This window comes from Taudactylus pleione, unplaced genomic scaffold (genome assembly GCF_031769625.1).
Source record: "Taudactylus pleione unplaced genomic scaffold, aTauple2 ptg000185l, whole genome shotgun sequence".
In the NCBI taxonomy this organism is placed as follows: Eukaryota; Metazoa; Chordata; class Amphibia; order Anura; family Myobatrachidae; genus Taudactylus; species Taudactylus pleione.
In genome coordinates this window covers 1237447-1257661 of record NW_028284587.1, presented here as the reverse complement: position 1 = coordinate 1257661, position 20215 = coordinate 1237447, and the positions used below count along the sequence as shown (strand labels likewise).

Sequence of the window (20215 nt, the reverse complement as noted above, 5' to 3'; positions counted from 1 at the left end):
GCAGGACCCGAAGAACCACTGCCAAGTCCCACGGAGCCACTGGAGGCACAAAGGGAGGCTGGATCCTCAGAACATCTTGGAACAAAGTGTGAACGTCAGGCAGTGTGGCAATCCTTCCTTGGAACCACACAGACAGGGCCGATACATAAACTCTTAGGGAAGCAAGCCGTAAGCCCAGGTCAAGACCTGACTGCAGAAATGCCAAAATCCTAGAAAACTCTGAACACCCGAGGGTCATAGCTTCTAGACTCGCACCACTGAAAGTAAGTGTGCCACACTCTGTGGTAAATCCGTGCAGAGGCAGGTTTACGTGCCCTAAGCATGGTACTGTTGACAGAGCTTGAAAAGCCCCGGGACCTTAAGACGGCTGTCTCAAGAGCCACGCCGTCAAAGACAGTCGACCCAGATCCGGGTAAAGGCAGGGACCCTGAGACAGCAGATCCCGACGTTGAGGCAGAAGGTACGGAGCATCTACAGACAGGCCCCTGAGATCGGAGTACCAAGGACGTCTGGGCCAAGCTGGAGCCACCAGCAGAAACGTGCCTCCGTCCTGTTAGATCTTTCTGAGTACCCAAGGGAGCAGGGAGACTAGAGGAAACAGATATGCTAGGTGAAACGACCATTTCACTGACAACGCATCCACTAGGCTTGCGTCTGCGTCCCTTGTCCTTGAGCCATATATGGGCAACTTGTAATTGTGACGAGAGGCCATCAGGTCCAATTCCGGCAGTCCCCAGCTGTCCACGAGAAGTTGAAACACCTCTGGGTGAAGCGACCATTCCCCGGGATGCACGTCGTGACAGCTGAGGAAGTCTGCCTCCCAATTGAGGACTCCCAGGACGAAGACTGCCGATATTGCTGGAATGTGGCACTCCGCCCAAGTCAGGATTTGGGACACTTCCAACATCGCAGCTCGACTGCGAGTTCCTCCCTGGTGATTTATGTATGCCACCGTGGTGGCGTTGTCTGATTGCACCTGAACTGCTCTTCCGAGAGGAACGGTACCTGACGCCAGAAGAGCACGGTACACTGCCCGTAGCTCTAGAATGTTTATGGGAAGGACGGCCTCCTCCGCCGACCAACGGCCCTGAAGAGGCAATGAGCCGGTCACTGCCCCTCAACCCCGGAGACTGGCATCTGTCATGAGCAGAACCCAGTCCGGAATCCAAAAGGGGCGACCCTGGCTGAGATGAGCTGACTGCAGCCACCACGCCAAGGACCGGCGCACTTCCGGGGACAATACCAGTATCTGGGATCGTATCCGGCGGGACAACCCGTTCCATTCCACAAGAATCTGCCCCTGCAGGGGTCTGGAATGGAACTGGGCGAACTCCACCATGTCGAATGCCGACACCATCGACCCCAGGACTCATTGCCGAATGTATTGACACCCTGCCACTGCTTAGGAAACCGTGTATCCTCAGGTGTAGGGAGGATACCTTTTCCAGAGTCAAGAAAATCCTTTGTTGACTGGAGTCCAGAAGTGCTCCCAGATGGACCATCCGTTGAGATGGGATCAGAGACGACTGCTTCCAATTTATTAACCACCCATGTGCTTGAAGACAAGCAATTGTCAGGTGGAGATGATGAAGAAGCACCTCCGGGGAGCTCGCCAGCAGCAGCAGATCGTCCAGGTACGGCAGCAACCGTATACCCTGACCCCGAAGGTGGGCAGCCATGACTGCCATCACCTTGGTGAAAACCCTCGGAGCCGTGGAAAGAACGAAAGGCAACGCCCGAAATTGGTAGTGATGGTTTAGGATAGCAAACCTCAGGTACCGCTGATGTGCCGGTGCCACGGGCACATGGAGATAGGCATCCTGGATATCGAGGAAGACCATGAAGTCCCCCGGTTCCATCGCCAGGATGATGGACCGTAATGTTTCCATCCTGAACTTGGGAACTCTGAGGTACTTGTTCAGAGACCTTAAACTCAGAATAGGGCGATGAGACCCATTGGGTCTCTGCACCAGAAACAGAGATGCGAAGCTTTGGACTCGTCCAGCGAAGGACTCGTGCAAAAAAATTGGTGGGGCGGCCTGCACCGAAATGACAGGGCGTACCCTTGAGAGACTACTTCTCGAACCCAAGCATCCGTGGTGGTACTGAACCAACACTGGGCGAATCTGAGAAGTCGGCCTCCCACTCTGGGGTCCCCCAGGGAGAGGCCCGTCCCGTCAGGCAGCAGGTTTATCCTCCTGTTTGGAAGAGGGGCGCCAAACATTCCATATGCTTCTTGGGTTTGGATGAGGCTTTGGTCGCTGAATGTCTCAGGAAGGACTTGCCCTTGGCCTTATGAACACGAAAGGACCGAACGGCAGTGCTCCTCACCCTAGCCGGCGCAGAAGCCGAAGGGAGGAAAGCAGACTTGGACTTAGCCAAGGTATCCACTATTTTGTCCAAATCTGGACCAAATAGCAAATCTCCATTAAAGGGGAGAGCCTCCAGACCCTTTTTAGAGTCCGCATCAGCCCTCCAGGACCGCAGCCACAAGGATCTCCGAGCAGACACAGCCGCAACTCTAGAGGTTAACATGCTTGCGTCCAATGACGCTTCCCCAATATAGGAATCGGCATCCCTCATTTGTGCCACTAATGCTCTCTAAACATCCGGAACACCATCCGTAAGAGAATCCTCCAAGGCTTTGGCCCAGTTCTCAATGGCTTTAGCCACGCAGGAAATGGCCATGGACGGGCGCGCCACCGCTCCGGAGAGCGACTTCAAACAAATCTCCACTTTCCTGTCCGTTGGATCCTTTAAAGAGGAAATAGACGGCAATGGTAGCGTAGCGGTTTTAACCAAGCGAGTGACATGTGAATCCACCGCCGGTGGAGTCTCCCATTTCCTGCAATGATCCTCAGGAAAGGGATAATGAGAAGCCAACCCTTTCTGCGGTTGGAATCTCTTTGCTGGGTAATTGCCAGGCCGCCGCCATATGATCCGGCAACTGATCGGACAGAGGGAACACATTAGAAGTAACCTTAGCTTTCTTGAAGTCAGGAAACTTCGACTTAGGGACCGGTGCCTCCTCCTCTATATTGAGAATAGCCCGCACCACCCTAACTAATGCTGGAACATTAATGGAGGACCTAGGCTCAACCTCCTGTCCCACAGCACCCAAATCAGAATCCTCATGGACCTCTCCATCATCTGAAGAGGGATCCGATTCTGATACCTGCGCAGTGAGTAAACTCACAACAGGCCGCTTAGTCGCCTTCTGTGGCCATCACCCTGCAAAAATGACTGAAAAGCCGAGGATGAAGGCGCCAAACTCTGTACCGAGTTGGAGAGAACATCCACCCAAGGCGGAGGAGCCGACTGAGGGAAGCTCTGAAAAGGCACCACAGACTGTTGTGATACAGGGGGAGGCTGGACATACACAGGCAGCCCCGAATACTGTCTCACAGTCTGGGCCCCGGAGGGAGACCGCAATACCTGCGGAATATCCGGGGAATGGGAGACAGAGTGCTGGGACAATGCCCCAGAAGGGGTCACTGTAGGGATCGACATCTGCAATAGATGTCAGCACTTGTGAAAACATCGCCCAAGGGGGGTCCTGCTGCATAGGGGGTATAGAGGGGCCTGGTGCCAGCTGGCACTGCCCGCAAAGACCATCCTGAGATAAATCCTCCCATTAACACCAGCAGAACAGCGTCTGCAGGAAAGCAACACAGGAGCCCCGGAGTGCTCAGTCTCCTCATCAGACATGATACAGTAATTATACAATAAATACTTATCAGCATACGGTGTTAACACCCTCGCACTCACCAGCATGCAACACAAACAGGCCCAAAAATATGGTACTGTGTAGCACACAACAGTATGTGAATGACCTCACAAATACATGATTTATAAAAGAGAGGTTAATAGAAAAACGCCCCTCCCCCACACACCTTCGGGCTGTAGGAGAAGCAAAGGGATAGATATAAGCTGACAGCAAGTAGAAAATGAGAACAGACAGCAGCACTAGCAAAGTCACATACAATGCAGGAAGATTGTACTTACTGCACCAATCGCTGCCCTCAACCACCCAGATTCAGTGTCTGGGGGGAGTTATAGCGCTGTGTACACTGTCCTTTAGGTAGGGGAGAGGTACACAGGGGGACCTGACCATGCACCTGCCTGGGAGCCTGCGTTATAGCCGGAGAGCTCTGAGGAGGAGTGGCCAGCAGAGGAGCAGCTCAGCGACGCCAGTACACGTGAGAAAAGGCGCGCTGAGCTGAGGGGAGGAGCCGCTAAACCAGGGAAGGCTGCCTCCCCTGGCTAGTATTTAACCCCAGGGATGCTGGTTCCCCTCCGGAACTTATACCCTGGTGGTCCAGCGGAGCGCGGGGTATGCCTGCATGAGGGGGAGCCCGCCGCCGCTACTAGCGCCGCCGGTCTGTCCCCAGAGACCGGCGGCAACTGACTGCATTTACCCCCGCGAGCGGCGCTAAGAGCGCTGCTCGCGGCTTACCTGTTCCCCGTAGAGTCCGGCAGCAGTCAGAGGTAGGTCCCGGAGCCATGCTAGGACTAACTCCGGGGTCCCGCTGCGATCGCCAGATCAGTACTGGCGTCGCAGCGCCAGCGGGGTGTTGAAGCGGCAGCATGGACATCCAGAAGGACAGTCCTATGCTGCTGCATTAAGTGTAAAACAAGAGAAAAAATAAAAAACTTTTCTTCTGTAAAAATAAAGCCATGGGGCTGCTCCTGCAGCCCCACTGCACAGTGCAACCGACTTCGGCCGGCACCAAACTGAAACTGAGGTGCCTGTGGCTCGGGGGCGGGGTATAGAGGAGGACCCAAGTGCATCCTGGGAGCTAAAGCTTTAACTGTATGGTGCCCGTGGATCCAGATCCAAGCTATACCCCAAGGTCAACCCTGTGGATCCCCTATGGACCCTGAAGTAGAAATACCGTATATACTCGAGTATAAGTCGACCCGAATATAAGCCGAGGTACCTACTTTTACCCCAAAAAACTGGGAAAATGTATTGACTCGAGTATAAGCCTAGTGTGGGAAATGGCAGCAGCTGGTAGTGCCCCCAGTAGTAATTCCCCCTGGTTGTGCCCCCAGTAGTAATCCCTCCTGGTAGTGCTCCCAGTGGTAATCCCCCCTTTCAGTGTCCCCTGTAGTAATCCCCCCCTGGTAGTGCCCCCTGTAGTAATCGCCCCCTGGTAGTGCCCCCTGTAGTAATCCCCCCCTTGTAGTGCCCCCTGTAGTAATTGCCCCCTGTAGTAATCCCCCCCTGGTAGTGCCCCCTGTAGTAATCCCCCCCTTGTAGTTCCCCCTGTAGTAATCCCCCCCTGGTAGTGCCCCCTGTAGTAATCCCCCCCTTGTAGTAATCCCCCCCTTGTAGTTCCCCCTGTAGTAATTGCCCCCTGTAGTAATCGCCCCCCCAGTAGAGAGAAAAGTAGTAAGAATTAAAAAAAAAAAAAAAGTCACTTACCTGAAACTCCCGCTCCTGGTCCCGCCGCTGTCCGCTCCTCCGGCCGCTTTGTATGGGAGAGACGTCGTCATGAGTCTGACAGACTCTCAGCGGCTGCTGATTACACCAAACACGCAGCTGCCGGCTCCAGCGGCTGTGTGTTTGGCAGTGTGTAGCGCTGACCGAACTCCGTCCGGTCAGCGCTACACTTGACTCGAGTATAAGCCGAGGGGGTACTTTTTCAGCACAAAAAATGTGCTGAAAAACTCGGCTTATACTCGAGTATATACGGTACTTGATATAAAAAAAGAAAATGTAAGTGACAGAACAAACCACAATTAGTACAAGGGACTCACCCACTCATTGAGCAAACCTCTAACTCGTATTGCCACCTCATTTACACATTTAACGCTGTGGAACAGAACTCAGAGACGGGTTAGACGGAGAGTTCCCATGAGTTCATACTGAGCGAAACTCACTTTGAACTGCTTGCCGCATGTAGAGCAGAGGAAGTCCTTGCGGTCTGAGTGCCTGAGCATATGAAGGCGTAGCTTGTCCGGCCGGCAGAAGGCCTTATCACATTCCGTGCACTGGTAAATCTTCTCTGAGTGGAAGCTCCGTACGTGTTTCTTCACCTGGGTATGAATAAACATGATCGTTAATAGCAGATGTCTGTGCCAAGTACTGACAAATAGAAATTTTGAAAGCAAAATGTTTTGAGGGAATATTTAGGACGTTATCCTCAGCCGCACTGTAATATTTTATAACCGAACAGCTTGAACATAGCATAACCAAGTACAATGATAGTTTGAAGAGTTGCGATGGCAGAAATATAAGAAAACGAAAAACTAATCTGACCTGGATGAAATCGGAGAAGCGTTTTTTACAGGTCGGGCAACTGAAGCAGCCATCGACAACGTGCACAGAAACATGGTCCTTCAGCAGGTCCAGGCGGTCAAAAGATTCTGGGCAGAAGATGCACGAGTAGGTCTTCTGGTCCAGGTGGAACTTCATGTGGTTCTCCAGAGAGCTGGAACTGAGAAAGCCCTTGTTGCAGATGTCACAGGTCAGAGGACAATTGCTGTCTCGTCCGTGGAAACGCAAGTGCTGGTCGAGCTTGTCCTTCTCCCTGAAGGCCTTCCCGCACTGCAGGCATTTGAATGGGCGGAATGTCTTACGGATGAAGAGGTGCTGGAGAGCAGCATTCTGCAAGAAACAGGCCACACAGAAAATAAATAAGACACCACCTGTTATTGGGAGCCGAGGAGTTGTATAAGCAAACCTAGTGATTCAGAGTAGCATTGGGATGGTGGTGAGGGGTGTTGGTGCTTTTCTGTTTAGGGTGACATATAATGCTTAATGATTTACCCTGCCCTGCCAATGAGAACAGGAATGCAGGGATCCAACCTACCTGCAGCTCCAGCTGAGAGGTCAGCGTGGGGAGAGAGAGAGACCGGTTACCAGCTGTGTTCTCTACTTTAGATATTGGAAGACAGTTTTGGCCCAATTGTATTTAAGGACTAGGGTTTTTGGAGCAGGAACCATGGACTATAATTGTGCACTTTTTATGGATTTTAGCGGAATCAGGTTAGCTGCAGTCCGGGAGATCTATCACTCAACACCTCTCAACAAGTAAGGTACAAAGTAACAAAACAAGGCAGCAGTAATAATATATTTCACATACAGCAGAAGCATTTTTAGTCCCCCCCTTTCTAGTGGCTGGTATTTTATAAGATGCCCCTTTTACAGGTGTCCTAGTCTGCAGAACAGAGTCCCCCCCCCTTTTCCATTGGGTCAACTCTACCTCATTTCCATATGGCACAGTCTGCAGTCCAAATCACACTTCCTGGTGGCTGGGGCACAATACTGTCACCTGTCCCCTTTCACTGCCCAATGTCTCAGATCGGACCCTGCAGTCTCAGATCGGACATCATCCATTCTATTATCTTGTGATAGCGAGCTGCTTCCTGTCCTGCATTATATGCAAAACCAGCCAGTGCAGAAAAGTATAATCTGATTTTTGTAGTTAGGTTAAAATCTTTTCTCATAGTCCCTTGCAGGAACACAGGAACCATGGGGGTCATAGAGGTGCATTTAGGAGATATGGTCAATGAAGTCAGAGCCCTTTCCCCTATATATCCTCCAGACGGGGAACTTAAATTACTGGTCTATTTTAGCCCTAGTATAGGAGAGAGAAATCAGAGGCTAAAAAAAAAAAGAGGGTGAGGGAGAACAAACAACAGGACATTGTTCTCCAACAACAGAAGAACACAAAAGGTTGGGCTTCCATTGTCACTCAACAGACTTCGAGAAATATATTTACCAAGAGTACAAAAATCCCATCTTGTCTTTGTCCATTGTAGGACAAATGATCTCCTCAAAGCAGTCCCTATGGAAGAAGGCGCTCTGAATTTTATCTTCCATCCATAAATAGGGTCTTTAGGCACAAATAAGCTGTACTTGTAGAACGTATGGACAGATTTATGGGTGGCTGCACCAAAACAGCTGCCTCACTGAGACCCCATGCCATGCCACACCACACTCAATGACCTGGTAGATCACGTTTTCAGGAACAGAAGTGGTCTGCTTCAATACATCCCATACGGAGGTAATCCATCTAGCAATCGTTCCTGTGTGGGAGCCGGACAACCTCGCTTTTCATAGGACTGGAAGGATCTCAGTCTTACGGAGACAAGAAGTCCTATGAAGATACATTTCTAGAACCCTGGCAATGCCTAAGAGGAGAAAGGAGTCTTCTACCTGAAGATCACTGGAATGAATTAAATCTGGTTTTAAGTGGCGTTTTGATACTAGCTAAAATTATGGTTTTATGTATAGGACAAGCCCTGTCTGAAAAATTATATACGGAGATCACAAAGAGAGAAGAGACTAAGACTGGTCACTATGGAAAATGCCAAGAGAAAAACTATTTTCCCCAAGAAAGAAACAGTTTCACAGAATGAAAAGGGTCAGATGCAAGATGATGGAATGATGTCACATCTAGATCCCAGTGAGTAACGGGGGATATATCGAGGCTACATATGTCTGTTCGGACTTCAAACTTGAAGTTAGGGAGCTAAACTTCAAACACAGTGACTAGCCCCTAATAACCTAGAAAGTTTAAAAAACAAAGTTGAAATTTCCCTTTGTTCATGCCTAGGCCTATTCATTAAAAAAAAAAAAAACAACTCCTCCTCTATGGCAGTTCTTAGCCAAGATGATCTTCTAACTTTTAGAATGGTTTTAACCAAGCGGTCAGAGAAATCTCTTTAGACTTATTTATACTTCCAAATCATCCACTCTGTTAAAGCCCAATCAAGGTAAATGAATGATTTAACAGGGACAGTCAGCAGAAGACGACATGATGGGCCTTAATGTTTAGAATTTCTTTTCCTGCCAAAATCTTTACCAAACTGGAGCTACAAGACTCGCCAGAATAAATTACATTTTAAAGAAACTTATAACATATAAACCATGATGAAATTCCAAGGAACTAACATGACTCTGACCAGTGATGCTTTTGGCTTCTTGTCTCTGAACAAAAGTTCAACTTCATAGTTCAACCGTCATGTCACCATCTGGTTGACCCCAATTATGAACTGTGGAAATACCTCTGTATGAAGGGGCCGATCTCTGAGATTAAAAATATTCCTGCTGAGAAAGCCCATTTCCCAGTTTTCTATCCTCAAGTTATAAATACCAAAGAGACCACTGGAGCGTTGAATTCCACCCAGCACATGATCACTTTGATTTCTTGGTTCCTGACTGATGTACTGTTGAATATTTACTTTCCCCTTAGAAAAAATTTGCATTAACTACACTAAGATCCAGAACATTGAATGGCAATATTTGACTACTGCTTGGACCATAGCCCCTGTAGGAGGCACTGAAGGGTCCTTGCCCTCCGACTATAGACTGGCATCCATCGTCACACTTGTCCAGATCTAAATTGTGAATGGATGTTCTCAGTTGAGGTTGTTGCTTTGCTCCTGAACCCAAAAAGGAGCAATAACTTGTCCTTGGGGACAACTTTAAGAATTGTCAGGAATAAATGGTGGTGAGACTTTCTGTTCAGCTAGTAATTTTACCTGGAATTTCCTTGAGTGGAATGGAGAAAAGTGGACCCACCTCAAAGTTGGCACCATTTTCCTCGGACAGACATGGCTAGAGGGACAGTAATCTGTCAATGAGCCAATAAAGATCCAACTAGTTTCTCCAATGATAGTATCTTGTCTATCTGTAAGAATAATTTCTGTTGTATGGAGTCAAAGAAACACTAGGAAAATCATTCACTGGATTATTTGTAATTGATAAACCACTCTGTAGTCATCAGATTACAGACCTGGAAAAGTAAAGAAGATGCTGCATAGATAAGAAGGTAGTGGGTGTTAAGTTAAGACGGTCACGTCTCTGGTTCTCGTGAGCTACGATGACCTTTGTAAGGATCCTGGTGCAGTTGCTAAACCAAAAGGAAGACGATCAAACTGATCGTGCCGAGATGGGACTGCTAACCCGAGACGGCACTGGTGAAAATACCAGATTAGAACATGTAAATATGCATCCCTGATTTCCAAGACACCAGGAGCTAAATTTTTCTCCACGACATTTATCACAGATCTCAGACTCCAGAAAAGACTAAATATTGAATACCGTAGCTCCTGTTTGGGCCTATGTTTTTTTTTCTTGTCTATGTTTAGGAGGAAAAAAATAAAAAATCAACACACAGATCTAGAATGTTGCCGCAATCCATGATCCCTCTCATCCAGGTGTTTTAGGTGGAAGTAAACCACTGGCCTCAGAATAGATGTCAATGGGCTCCCACTACAAGAGATCCCTGTTGGCAAAGTTCCCATTAAGCTGATATTTTCAGATTTGGTGGTTGGCCTTTTACCTGACCACACCTGTCTTCCCTTTTGCCCCTCCACTGAAAGCAGGAAACTACCCCGTTGTGTAAAGCCATCTGGCTCTTCCCAAAGGTCTATAGCAGAGGTTCTCAAACCAGGTCCTTAGGACCCCACACACGTCACGTTTTCCAGGTCACCCAGCAGTTACACAGGTGTAGTCATTACTCCCTGACATTTTAAAAGTTCCACAGGTGGAGCTAATTATTTCACTTGTGATACTGTGAGGAGACTTGGAAAACATGCACTGTTTGGGGTCCTGAGGATAGAGTTTGAGAACCTGTGGTCTATAGGACTGAAGCCCCTCACCTTGTAATATGTGCAACTAAAGCCAATGGACCTGATTTAGAGCTGTGCGCTAGTGCTCGGTGTATGCAGCTACTATGTAAAAATATGCATATGTGGCAGCCGCCGGGAGATGTATCGAGACGTCCACCTGCAGCTTGGCAAATCCAAACGTTTGTGTAAAATGTTGCAGCATCTGTGTACCAAGACATCGGTTGCAGATCAGGCAATTGTTGCAGTCCCAAGAGAGTCTGTTGACCCGCAGAAAGGACATGGGACTTGAGACGCTGCAGCTGACCTTGGTCTGCCCGAGCATAGACCTAGAAAGCTGCTGAAAATTTTAGGACCTGCTCACTAGTCCCCGTCAACAGAACAGGTCTAAGAATAGGCTCCGGCAACCTCAAAAAAAATTACTTTAGCGTCACATTTTGCATTCAAAGCATCTTGTAATGAGGCAGCATTGAAAACAGAAATGGTTGGTGTTTGTTTTTGACAATTTTGCTATGAAGGCATCTACCTATGGCAAAGATTCCTATTTTTCCCTTTCCGCTCCTAGAAAGGGATATAATGATAGTAGCCGGCATACACCACTAAGCCTTTTCAACAAGTTTGGTCTACACCTCACCCGAAAACTCATGTAAACATGAGGAGACACAGCGACCTTGGTGAGAGTTGTGCATCATCACACAATATGGTGAGCGTCACACAATATTCGAGACACAAAGTCATCAATTCCTTCCCCTTTAGAGTAATCCTCATCAATATACGAAACTTCCTCTGTGTCCGGTTCATCCGGTACCTCACCTTCCTCCAGAGACAGAAGCTCAGAAACTTCCTATGCCTGCCCCAGGGACTTTGCCACTTGCCCTAGTAGAGGGTTCTAAAAGTCTACTGAAAAAAGACGAGTAAAAACTCTTGCTAAACCATGAACAGAATTGGTCAGGCTCTGGACCCAGGACGGTTCTTTGTGGGGACAAGGCGCAAAGCCTATGGATCCTCTCCTGGCCGGAGGTGCTACTCTGTAAGACATGGAGATAATGTCTATCTCCATGTCTGTGCATAGAGAATCGTCAGCAGCTGCACTGGACCACGGACAATACCTATATAGTGGTAGTGAGCGATTCGCCTTCTCTGGAGCCTAACGAGGAAGAACGGGGGCGTAACCTCTGACAGTAACAAGAGGAGATAAGCAAATAAATCAATAAGTAGGCTCCTGAATGCACCTTTATACCCCAGGTTCTAGTGCCCCCAAATGGAAGCCAGAGAGTAAAAAATACTTGTAGCTGGAAATCTGTTTCTGAGGGGACAGGAGGGGGGTGAAAGTGCCGGGTTTAGTATCAAAGATAGTCAGGAATTAGATAGACAATGGCTCTCATTCAGAGCCGTACGCTCTGAGCAGAGCGCACGCTCTGAATGAGGGCCGCCCTCCATAAAAATGGAGTGTCCTCCTGGCCGCTCGTATAGCTGTGGGTCACCACCCACAGCCTATACGAGCGTGCATTTTGATGGCCGCGATGGTCGTGACCATCGCGACCATAGAAACTGCGAGCCGGAGCCTGCGGTTGAGGTTTTCAACCGCAAGCTCCGGAGTGATTTTGGCTCTATCAGAGCCAAAATCACTCCCACTGACATCACTAGTGATGTCAGTGGGCCGGCTTCTGACGGGAGGCGTTCCCGTGGGAACGCCCCCGTCAGGGAGGCACGCCCCTGGCACGCCCACCAAAGGGGGCGTGCTGTCAATCAACATCGACAGCACGCCCCCTTTGATCAGACACAACGAGAAGGACTTTCCTTCGCTCGTCGCGTCTGGCGCATGCGCACGACGGAGCTTCCTCCGTCGTGCGCATGCTCAGTGCAGAACATCGACCCACTTGCGAGCGGACAGCCGCTCGCGAGTGGGTCTGAATCTGGCCCAATGTCTGTATAGACAACAGATGTTAGACGATTAATCGGTCGACAGGGTCAAAAAGGTCGATATATGATATTTTTTTCTAACCCTAATCTTCACCCTAACTCTCCCCTTGGTGTCTAACTCTAACAAAAAAACAACGTGTCGACCATTTTGTCAACCTATTGGCCATCTAAAATCTGTTGTCTATCTAGATATTTTGCTGGTTTATGTCCAGTACACATGCATAGGTTTATTTTCTCAGTGTGCTAGATCCACACACTGCTTATTCTGCCTTTCATCTTTATGCTAAACTCTAATGATGGGGGGCGGGATGTAGTTTAGAAGCTGACGGTCTAAATGCCGACCGCTGGCTTCCAGACTTTCTAATCCCGGCGTGGTACTAATGACAGGTGCCAAAAACTCGACGCCTGTCATTAACCAGACGCCAGAAGACCGACGCCCGGCATACCGAACACAGGTAGGCTGGGCGCGTACAGCCGCGGGAAAGGGAGGGGGGAAATAGGGTTAGGTTTAGGGTTCCCGGGGGGGACTTAGGGTTAGGCACCCCCCCCCGGGAGGGTTAGGCTAGCGGAAGGGGGGGTTAATGTTAGACACCCCCGGGGAGAGGTTAGGGTTAGGCCAAGGGGGGGGGGGGTTAGGGTTAGGCACCCTAAAGGAGGGTTAGGGGGGTTAAATTAGGTTAGTTTATACGATCAGGATCTTCACCCTTGTCGGGCTTCCGCTGTCGCGGTAATACCGGTAATACCTACTGCACCCGGGTACACACCTGACAGATATCTGCAGATGATGGTCGTTCATACACACTGAACGGCCATCATCTGCTTTTGCCCCCGGGTCTTGGTGGCCGGGGGATGGGACCCGGGGGGCGGGGCGAGTCCCCCCTCCCCCACGGCTGCAGACATATCTGTCCATCGGCCGTGCACAATGCGATATGTCTGTGAACGACGCACTGGGCGACGGGCAGCAGATATATTGGCCGATCAATTGATCGGCCAATATATCTGTCAGTGTGTACCCAGCTCAAGACTTCAGTTCCTAGAACACCATATCCTCGGCCTGCCCATGTTAAACAAATCTGCATTAGATTTGGCAAAGACCAGGAGGCCCCAGAAACTACATCATACAGGACAGCAAGAAATGACAACAAATTTCCTGCGACACCAACTGAAACGCACACTATCTCCAGAACACGGACACATGGAAATATTTCACCAGAAGAAACGCGTCTTACCCGTATGCGTTTTGCTCGTCGCATGTCCTCAGCTGTTAGTATGCTTTGAGTCACGGTCGTCGGGGGCTGTACAGGGGGGAGAGGCGGCAGAAGTTGGCTCTCTGGCTGCTGATCCACTGTACCTTGTGTCGCTGTGTCCAGTGAGAGTTCAGACTGATCGATGCCATTAATCGCAGAATGACCGGTCTCCTCAAACAGTGGCCGCTTACTTTGGAATTGCAGAAGGTCCTGTAAGAGTCAGAGGGACAGATGTATCAAACCTTGCTCATAGCAACCAATCAGCTTCTACCTATCCTTTTATAGTATGTACTTGATAGGTAAAAGCTGATGGACAATCAGGGAATCAGGGATAGTGGAGAAGTTCCCCATAGCTAACTATTTAGAAGTTGATGCATCTCCCCCAATCTCTTTAAAGAGAGCAATATTGTAACCAAAGAACAGTGAGGAATATTATGAAACAGAAGAATTCACCTGGCAATAAAATGTTTTAGCAGCAATAAGTTTTTATACCGGGGGCAAGTAACCAAGATAGGCCCATATTCAATTTGAGGCGAAAAGTCGTTTTCGCGTGTTTTTGGCGGAAACTTTTCGCAGATGACGTCATTTTCGCCTGTTTTGATTTTACTCCGTATTCAATTTGAGAGACTTTCCGTCTAGGCAGAAAGTCAATGCAATGTACTAGGCGGTAAAGTTTCGCCTATGAATGGGAGGCGGAAAAAAGTGCAGGATTGGGGTTTTGGGGTGCAACATTGCGGGAACCCACCTGCAGCCTTCAGCCAGTCCCCCAAAAGGTAAACTGTGTCAAAAAAAAAAAAAAAAAAAAATACTTACCCCAAAAAATCACTTTGTATTTGGGGGACAAAGTTAAAAACTAGCGAACTTGACTCTGGGGGGGGGGGGGGGGGGGTCCCCAAGTATGCCCCAGGTGTTTTTTTGATTGCAGGTGGATGCGGAAGGTAGATTTTTGAACATTTTTTCAACTTCACTTTAGCAACTTTAAAATATGCTGGCCCCCATTTTCAAGTACCCCAAATTTGCTGGAAAAACTTATTTTCTGGAAAAAATACTCCTGAATACTATTCTGCACCACGTATAGAAAAACGCTATTTAGCAGCTATTGAGGCCGTTTAAAAACACCAAATACCTTCAGCAAGCCAAACTGGGGGGTACCATAGGGAACCCCCATGTCAGAGCATCTTCTGGGGGGGGTGTCAGGCTGATTTCCCCAAATCTGACAGTACTTTCTGTCTGTTCAAGTTTCGCCAGATCCCGTTTTCGCGCACTTCCATATTGAATACGGGGTAAAGCGGGGATCGGCCACGATGCTTTTCCGCCTACAACAGACACGATGTAGGCGAAAAGTCTGGGAGGCGGAAAAGTATCGCGGATCCGCTCTAATTGAATACGGCTCTTAGTATCCAAACATGAGACTAAAGCACAGCACATAGGGACTTTCTCAGCGCAGTCAAAGTAGGGATCAACAAACACCACACGCCAGCTCTAAAATAGATCATATAGATACACCCCAGTGTCTTATGAACTTATATTTATGCAAAACTGCAGATGCCAAATACAAAAAGGTTTATAATTAAATAAAAAGCAAAAACAATGTGAACACCCACTATAAATGCTAATGTGCAGGGACCAGATTTACAATAGTTAATAGTGATTAAAGAACAGGCAATAAAAATAGCCCCAGGCAGAGACCGGAGGGATTATAGTGCTGCGCGCAGATGCAGCTTATTTTACTGGATGTGCTAAAATGCCCTCCCACTCTCTAACCAAAAACATAAAAAAACTAAATAAAAACAATGGTCTTTAAAATAGTAAGACACCATGGCCCTGATTCAGACCCACTCGCTGCCGCTGGCCGCGCGCTGGTTTTGTGGACGTTTTTTTTGTATTTTTTTTCTCCGGCCGCTCGCAAAGCTGTGGCAGACCACCCACAGCTTGTGCGTGCAGCCAGGAGACCATTGTGATAATCGCGACCATCGGCATTGCGACGAGACCCAACGGTAGGGTCTAGGCTGCCGCAAGGCCAAGTGGACTTCCTGCTCAATAGAGCAGGACGTCCACTACTGACATCACTAGTGATGTCAGTAAGACCTCCCACAAACGCCAGGCGTTCCTAAGGGAAATCCTGCGTTTGTCCAGCCACCCCCCCTACCCACCTACAAAACAGGGCGAGCTGCCACTCACCATCGACAGCCGCCCCGTCTTGTTGCGAGCCCCGTAGCGACTGAACTCAGTGGCTCAGCGGGGCTCGCGCAGTGTGGAAACATTGGGCCGCTTTGCTAGCGCACTGCGCTCGTAAGCGGCTCTGAATCAGGGCCCATATCTGTTGGCGGGATGACAACTTACAGCAAAATGGTATTGGGGGCACAGATGACTGAATTGGAAGAGGGACAGAGTGCAGACATTTATGTACAGCACATGACACACTTACCTGACTTCCAAGACCGCACTTATCCCGGTTATCGCCGCCGATATCCAAGCGCATAAATTTCGGTGGTCTCCCTGGTCTCCTTCCGGATCCAAATTTCCTCCTTGTTCTACCCCGGCCGCGTCCCTTTGATCTGTTGTCAGTAATAAGACTCAGAAGGGTTATTTATGTCAAAATGACATTTTAGCTACTATGAATTTCTGCTCATTTTTCAGATTAGCGGAAATAACGTATCACTATTTTTGGCAATTGTACACAGAACATGACAGACACACACATAATATAGTGTAACACACCATAACATAGCATATGCCTGTATAGGTCATACAGAAAACGCACAATATGGGGTAAGGCCCCAATTACATGGAAATACAACGACAAGCAATACAGTAGAGAGACAAACTACATGCATAAGGTTCTTGCTACACAGAACACACTATACAGCATACACACACTATGGATTATGATTCCTATCACAAGGAACACACCAGCGCAGTATACATAAACACAGCATGGTGTAAGGTTCCCCCTTAACCAAATGTGCACTACAGGCCCTCTACACACTGTACAAAGACACAGCTCAAAGTACAGTATCAGGCCTCCACACACTGTACAGAGACCCAGCACAGAGCATAAAGGCCTCCATACACCGTACAGAGACCCAGCACAGAGCATAAAGGCCTCCATACACTGTACAGAGACCCAGCACAGAGAATAAAGGCCTCCACACACCGTACAGAGACCCAGCACAGAGAATAAAGGCCTCCATACACTGTACAGAGACCCAGCACAGAGCATAAAGGCCTCCATACACTGTACAGAGACCCAGCACAGAGCATAAAGGCCTCCATACACTGTACAGAGACCCAGCACAGAGCATAAAGGCCTCCACACACTGTACAGAGACCCAGCACAGAGCATAAAGGCCTCCATACACCGTACAGAGACCCAGCACAGAGAATAAAGGCCTCCACACACTGTACAGAGACCCAGCACAGAGCATAAAGGCCTCCATACACTGTACAGAGACCCAGCACAGAGCATAAAGGCCTCCATACACTGTACAGAGACCCAGCACAGAGCATAAAGGCCTCCATACACTGTACAGAGACCCAGCACAGAGCATAAAGGCCTCCATACACTGTACAGAGACCCAGCACAGAGAATAAAGGCCTCCACACACTGTACAGAGACCCAGCACAGAGAATAAAGGCCTCCATACACTGTACAGAGACCCAGCACAGAGAATAAAGGCCTCCACACACCATACAGAGACCCAGTGCAGAGACTCAGGCCTCCAAACACTGTACAGAGACCAAGCACAGAGCACAAGCCGCACACTCTACAGAGTCCCAGCAGTGTCTCAGGCCTTCACACACTATACAGAGACCCAGTGCAGAGACTCAGGCCTTCACACACTATACAGAGACCCAGTGCAGAGACTCAGGCCTTCACACACTATACAGAGACCCAGTGCAGAGACTCAGGCCTTCACACACTATACAGAGACCCAGTGCAGAGACTCAGGCCTTCACACACTATACAGAGACCCAGCACAGAGCACAAGGCCTTCACACACTATACAGAGACCCAGTGCAGAGTCTCAGGCCTTCACACACTATACAGAGTATCACACCTCCATACACTGTACAGAGTCCCAGTGCAGAGCATAATGCCTCCACACACTGTACAGAGTATCACACCTCCATACACTGTACAGAGAGCCAGCAAGGAGTAAGAGTCAAGATCACCTGCTGAAAAAGTCCAGTTTCTCATCATGGGTATTTAAGTGCTGCTGTAGTTGTTCAGAGCTCATGAAGCGACGGTTACACTCATAACACGGCCAGTTCTTCTCCTGCTCCCTCAGGACTAAAGGGTACAAACAATGCACTATGTTACAGAGGAAATGCACCGAGCACCCAGCATATGACAAATACAGATGTTTGACTGTGTGCAATAAATGGCCGGACAGGGGACATCAGGGACTTTGAACATCCCCTGAATCCAATCTAAACGTTGCCAGGGACAATGTCGGAGGTGTGTTCGCGTCACAGATTGGGTCCCTGCATATGAACTGAGCTATGGCCCTGATTCAGAGCCGGACGCCCTGAGCAGAGCGCTCGCTCTGAATCAGGGCCCACCTCCATTAAAATGGAGCGTCCTCCTGGACGCTCGTATAGCTGTGGGTCACCACCCACAGCATATACGAGCATACAACAAGATGGTTGCGATGGTCTTGACCATCGCGACCATCGGACTTGCGAGTGAAACCCTGTGGTCGGGTTTCTCAACCGCAAGCCCTGGAGTGATTTTGGCTCTATCAGAGCCAAAATCACTCCCACTGACATCACTAGTGATGTCAGTGGGGCCGGCTTCAGACGGTAGGCGTCCCCATGGGAACGCCTCCGTCTGGCCGCCACGCCCCCGGCACGCCCACCAAAGGGGGCGTTCTGTCAATCAACATCGACAGCACGCCCCCTTTGGTGCGAGACCCGGAGCGATGGAAAGCCCGTCGCTCCCTGGGTCTCGCGCATGCGCACGACGGAGATCCCTCCGTCGTGCGCATGCGCAGTGGGGAACATCTACCTGCTTGCGAGCGTACTGCTGCTCGCGAGCGGGTCTGAATGACCCCCTTTGTTCTGTCCTGTGGGGCAATGGTTATAGAGTGACTGCTGACTTCCCAGCAGACTAGGAGATAGAGTGGGAGGACTTTTTTTGTGTAGAATTTTTTACATTTCCTGAACACCTAGCTGAGCCCCAGTACCTTAGGGTCCCAGTGCCAACTTATGGATATAAAATAAAAAGGATTTAATATAAGAGAATAATAAAATGACAGTTGGTCTTACCCTTCCTTTCCTCCTGTGATATATCGTGGATCTTCTGACTGACAAATTCTGCATAGGAGGCGGCGTACCAAACCTGCAGACAAAACAGGCGAATTGCTGAGTAATTCCTGCCTGACCGTTCATGTTACAAATCTGCACATATACTATAGGCTCATATTCCCAATACAACAATCCATTCACAGTAAAAACTTACAAAAGCCCATCCTCTAAACACTATGATTTGTTCTGAATATTAAATATTGGCACAATGCAGGTTGTAACACATGAAAAATGTTAATTGGATATTTCCAGGCTCTTTTCTCATTTCCAAGCTGCACCCCACCCCCAACCTCTCACGTCCCTATAGTATAATGGTTAGGTAATGTTAGGTTCCGCACCCTGAGCTCCTGCTTGGGCTCAATGTTCTTAATGGTGGTGTAGTAGATGTGTTGGCCATACTGGTAGGCCACCAAGTTCTGCTCCAAGTGATTCTGGGCTGGCCGTACAAACATCATCCAGTTACAGAGACTCTCCTCCGATAGGTCGAACCAGAGATCTTCCTGAAAATTGTCCTGGGATTCCAGGGTATTATTCAACAACACCTAGAAAGAAAATACATGGTCATAACGTGACCAAATTCCCTGGTCTCCTTCTCCAAAGTCACCCTCACCTGTCCCACCTTTACAAGTCCCATACCATGGCTTTAGTTCCCTAGAGTTACAGTCCAAAAGTAATCCTGAGCCCACTCCTCCATTCCCAGTCACCATGCTTCTTCCCCCGCAATAAACTCTTCCTTCCACGGCCCTTCTCACCCTCACGGTACCAAGCTACACCCTGATCTGCCCAAGCCAACAACTCTGCTACCATTTCCCCACACGGTAAAATGTTTCCATTCTTCTCCCATTTCATTCTTGCAACCGCACCCCACTACTCCAGTTGTGTGCTCACCAACCTTCAAGTGAATGTAACAATCCTTCAGCTCTGACTTTTTAACAAGAGGTCCTTCCAAGGGTCCGAACTGGGTGCGTTTGGGAATACGGCGCTTGGAGTAAACCCCGCCAAGGAACCGGTCAATATACAAGACTAAAGGCAAACTGGCTCGTGCTCGGGTGAGAACAGGGCGGTTTGGGATTGGATGGAGGGCTCCATGTTTAGGGCACACGGAGGGATGAGCATTGTTGCATTCCTCACACCCTGCAAAACAGAAAAAC

General features: G+C 49.0%; 1 protein-coding gene across 2 annotated transcripts in view; it reads right to left on the bottom strand.

Moving 5' to 3' along the window:
* Positions 1-20215, bottom strand: part of PRDM10 (PR/SET domain 10) — a 122399-nt gene that overhangs the window by 29716 nt on the left and 72468 nt on the right. For both annotated transcript variants that reach the window (XM_088476244.1, XM_088476245.1), the window contains exons 7-14: positions 19957-20198; positions 19403-19606; positions 19026-19098; positions 17931-18048; positions 16183-16312; positions 13737-13964; positions 6266-6613; positions 5887-6042 (exon numbers count right to left, since the gene is read on the bottom strand). In XM_088476244.1, the coding sequence (XP_088332370.1) occupies positions 5887-6042; positions 6266-6613; positions 13737-13964; positions 16183-16312; positions 17931-18048; positions 19026-19098; positions 19403-19606; positions 19957-20198 (1499 nt within the window). The remainder of the gene's footprint in view (positions 1-5886; positions 6043-6265; positions 6614-13736; positions 13965-16182; positions 16313-17930; positions 18049-19025; positions 19099-19402; positions 19607-19956; positions 20199-20215) is intronic.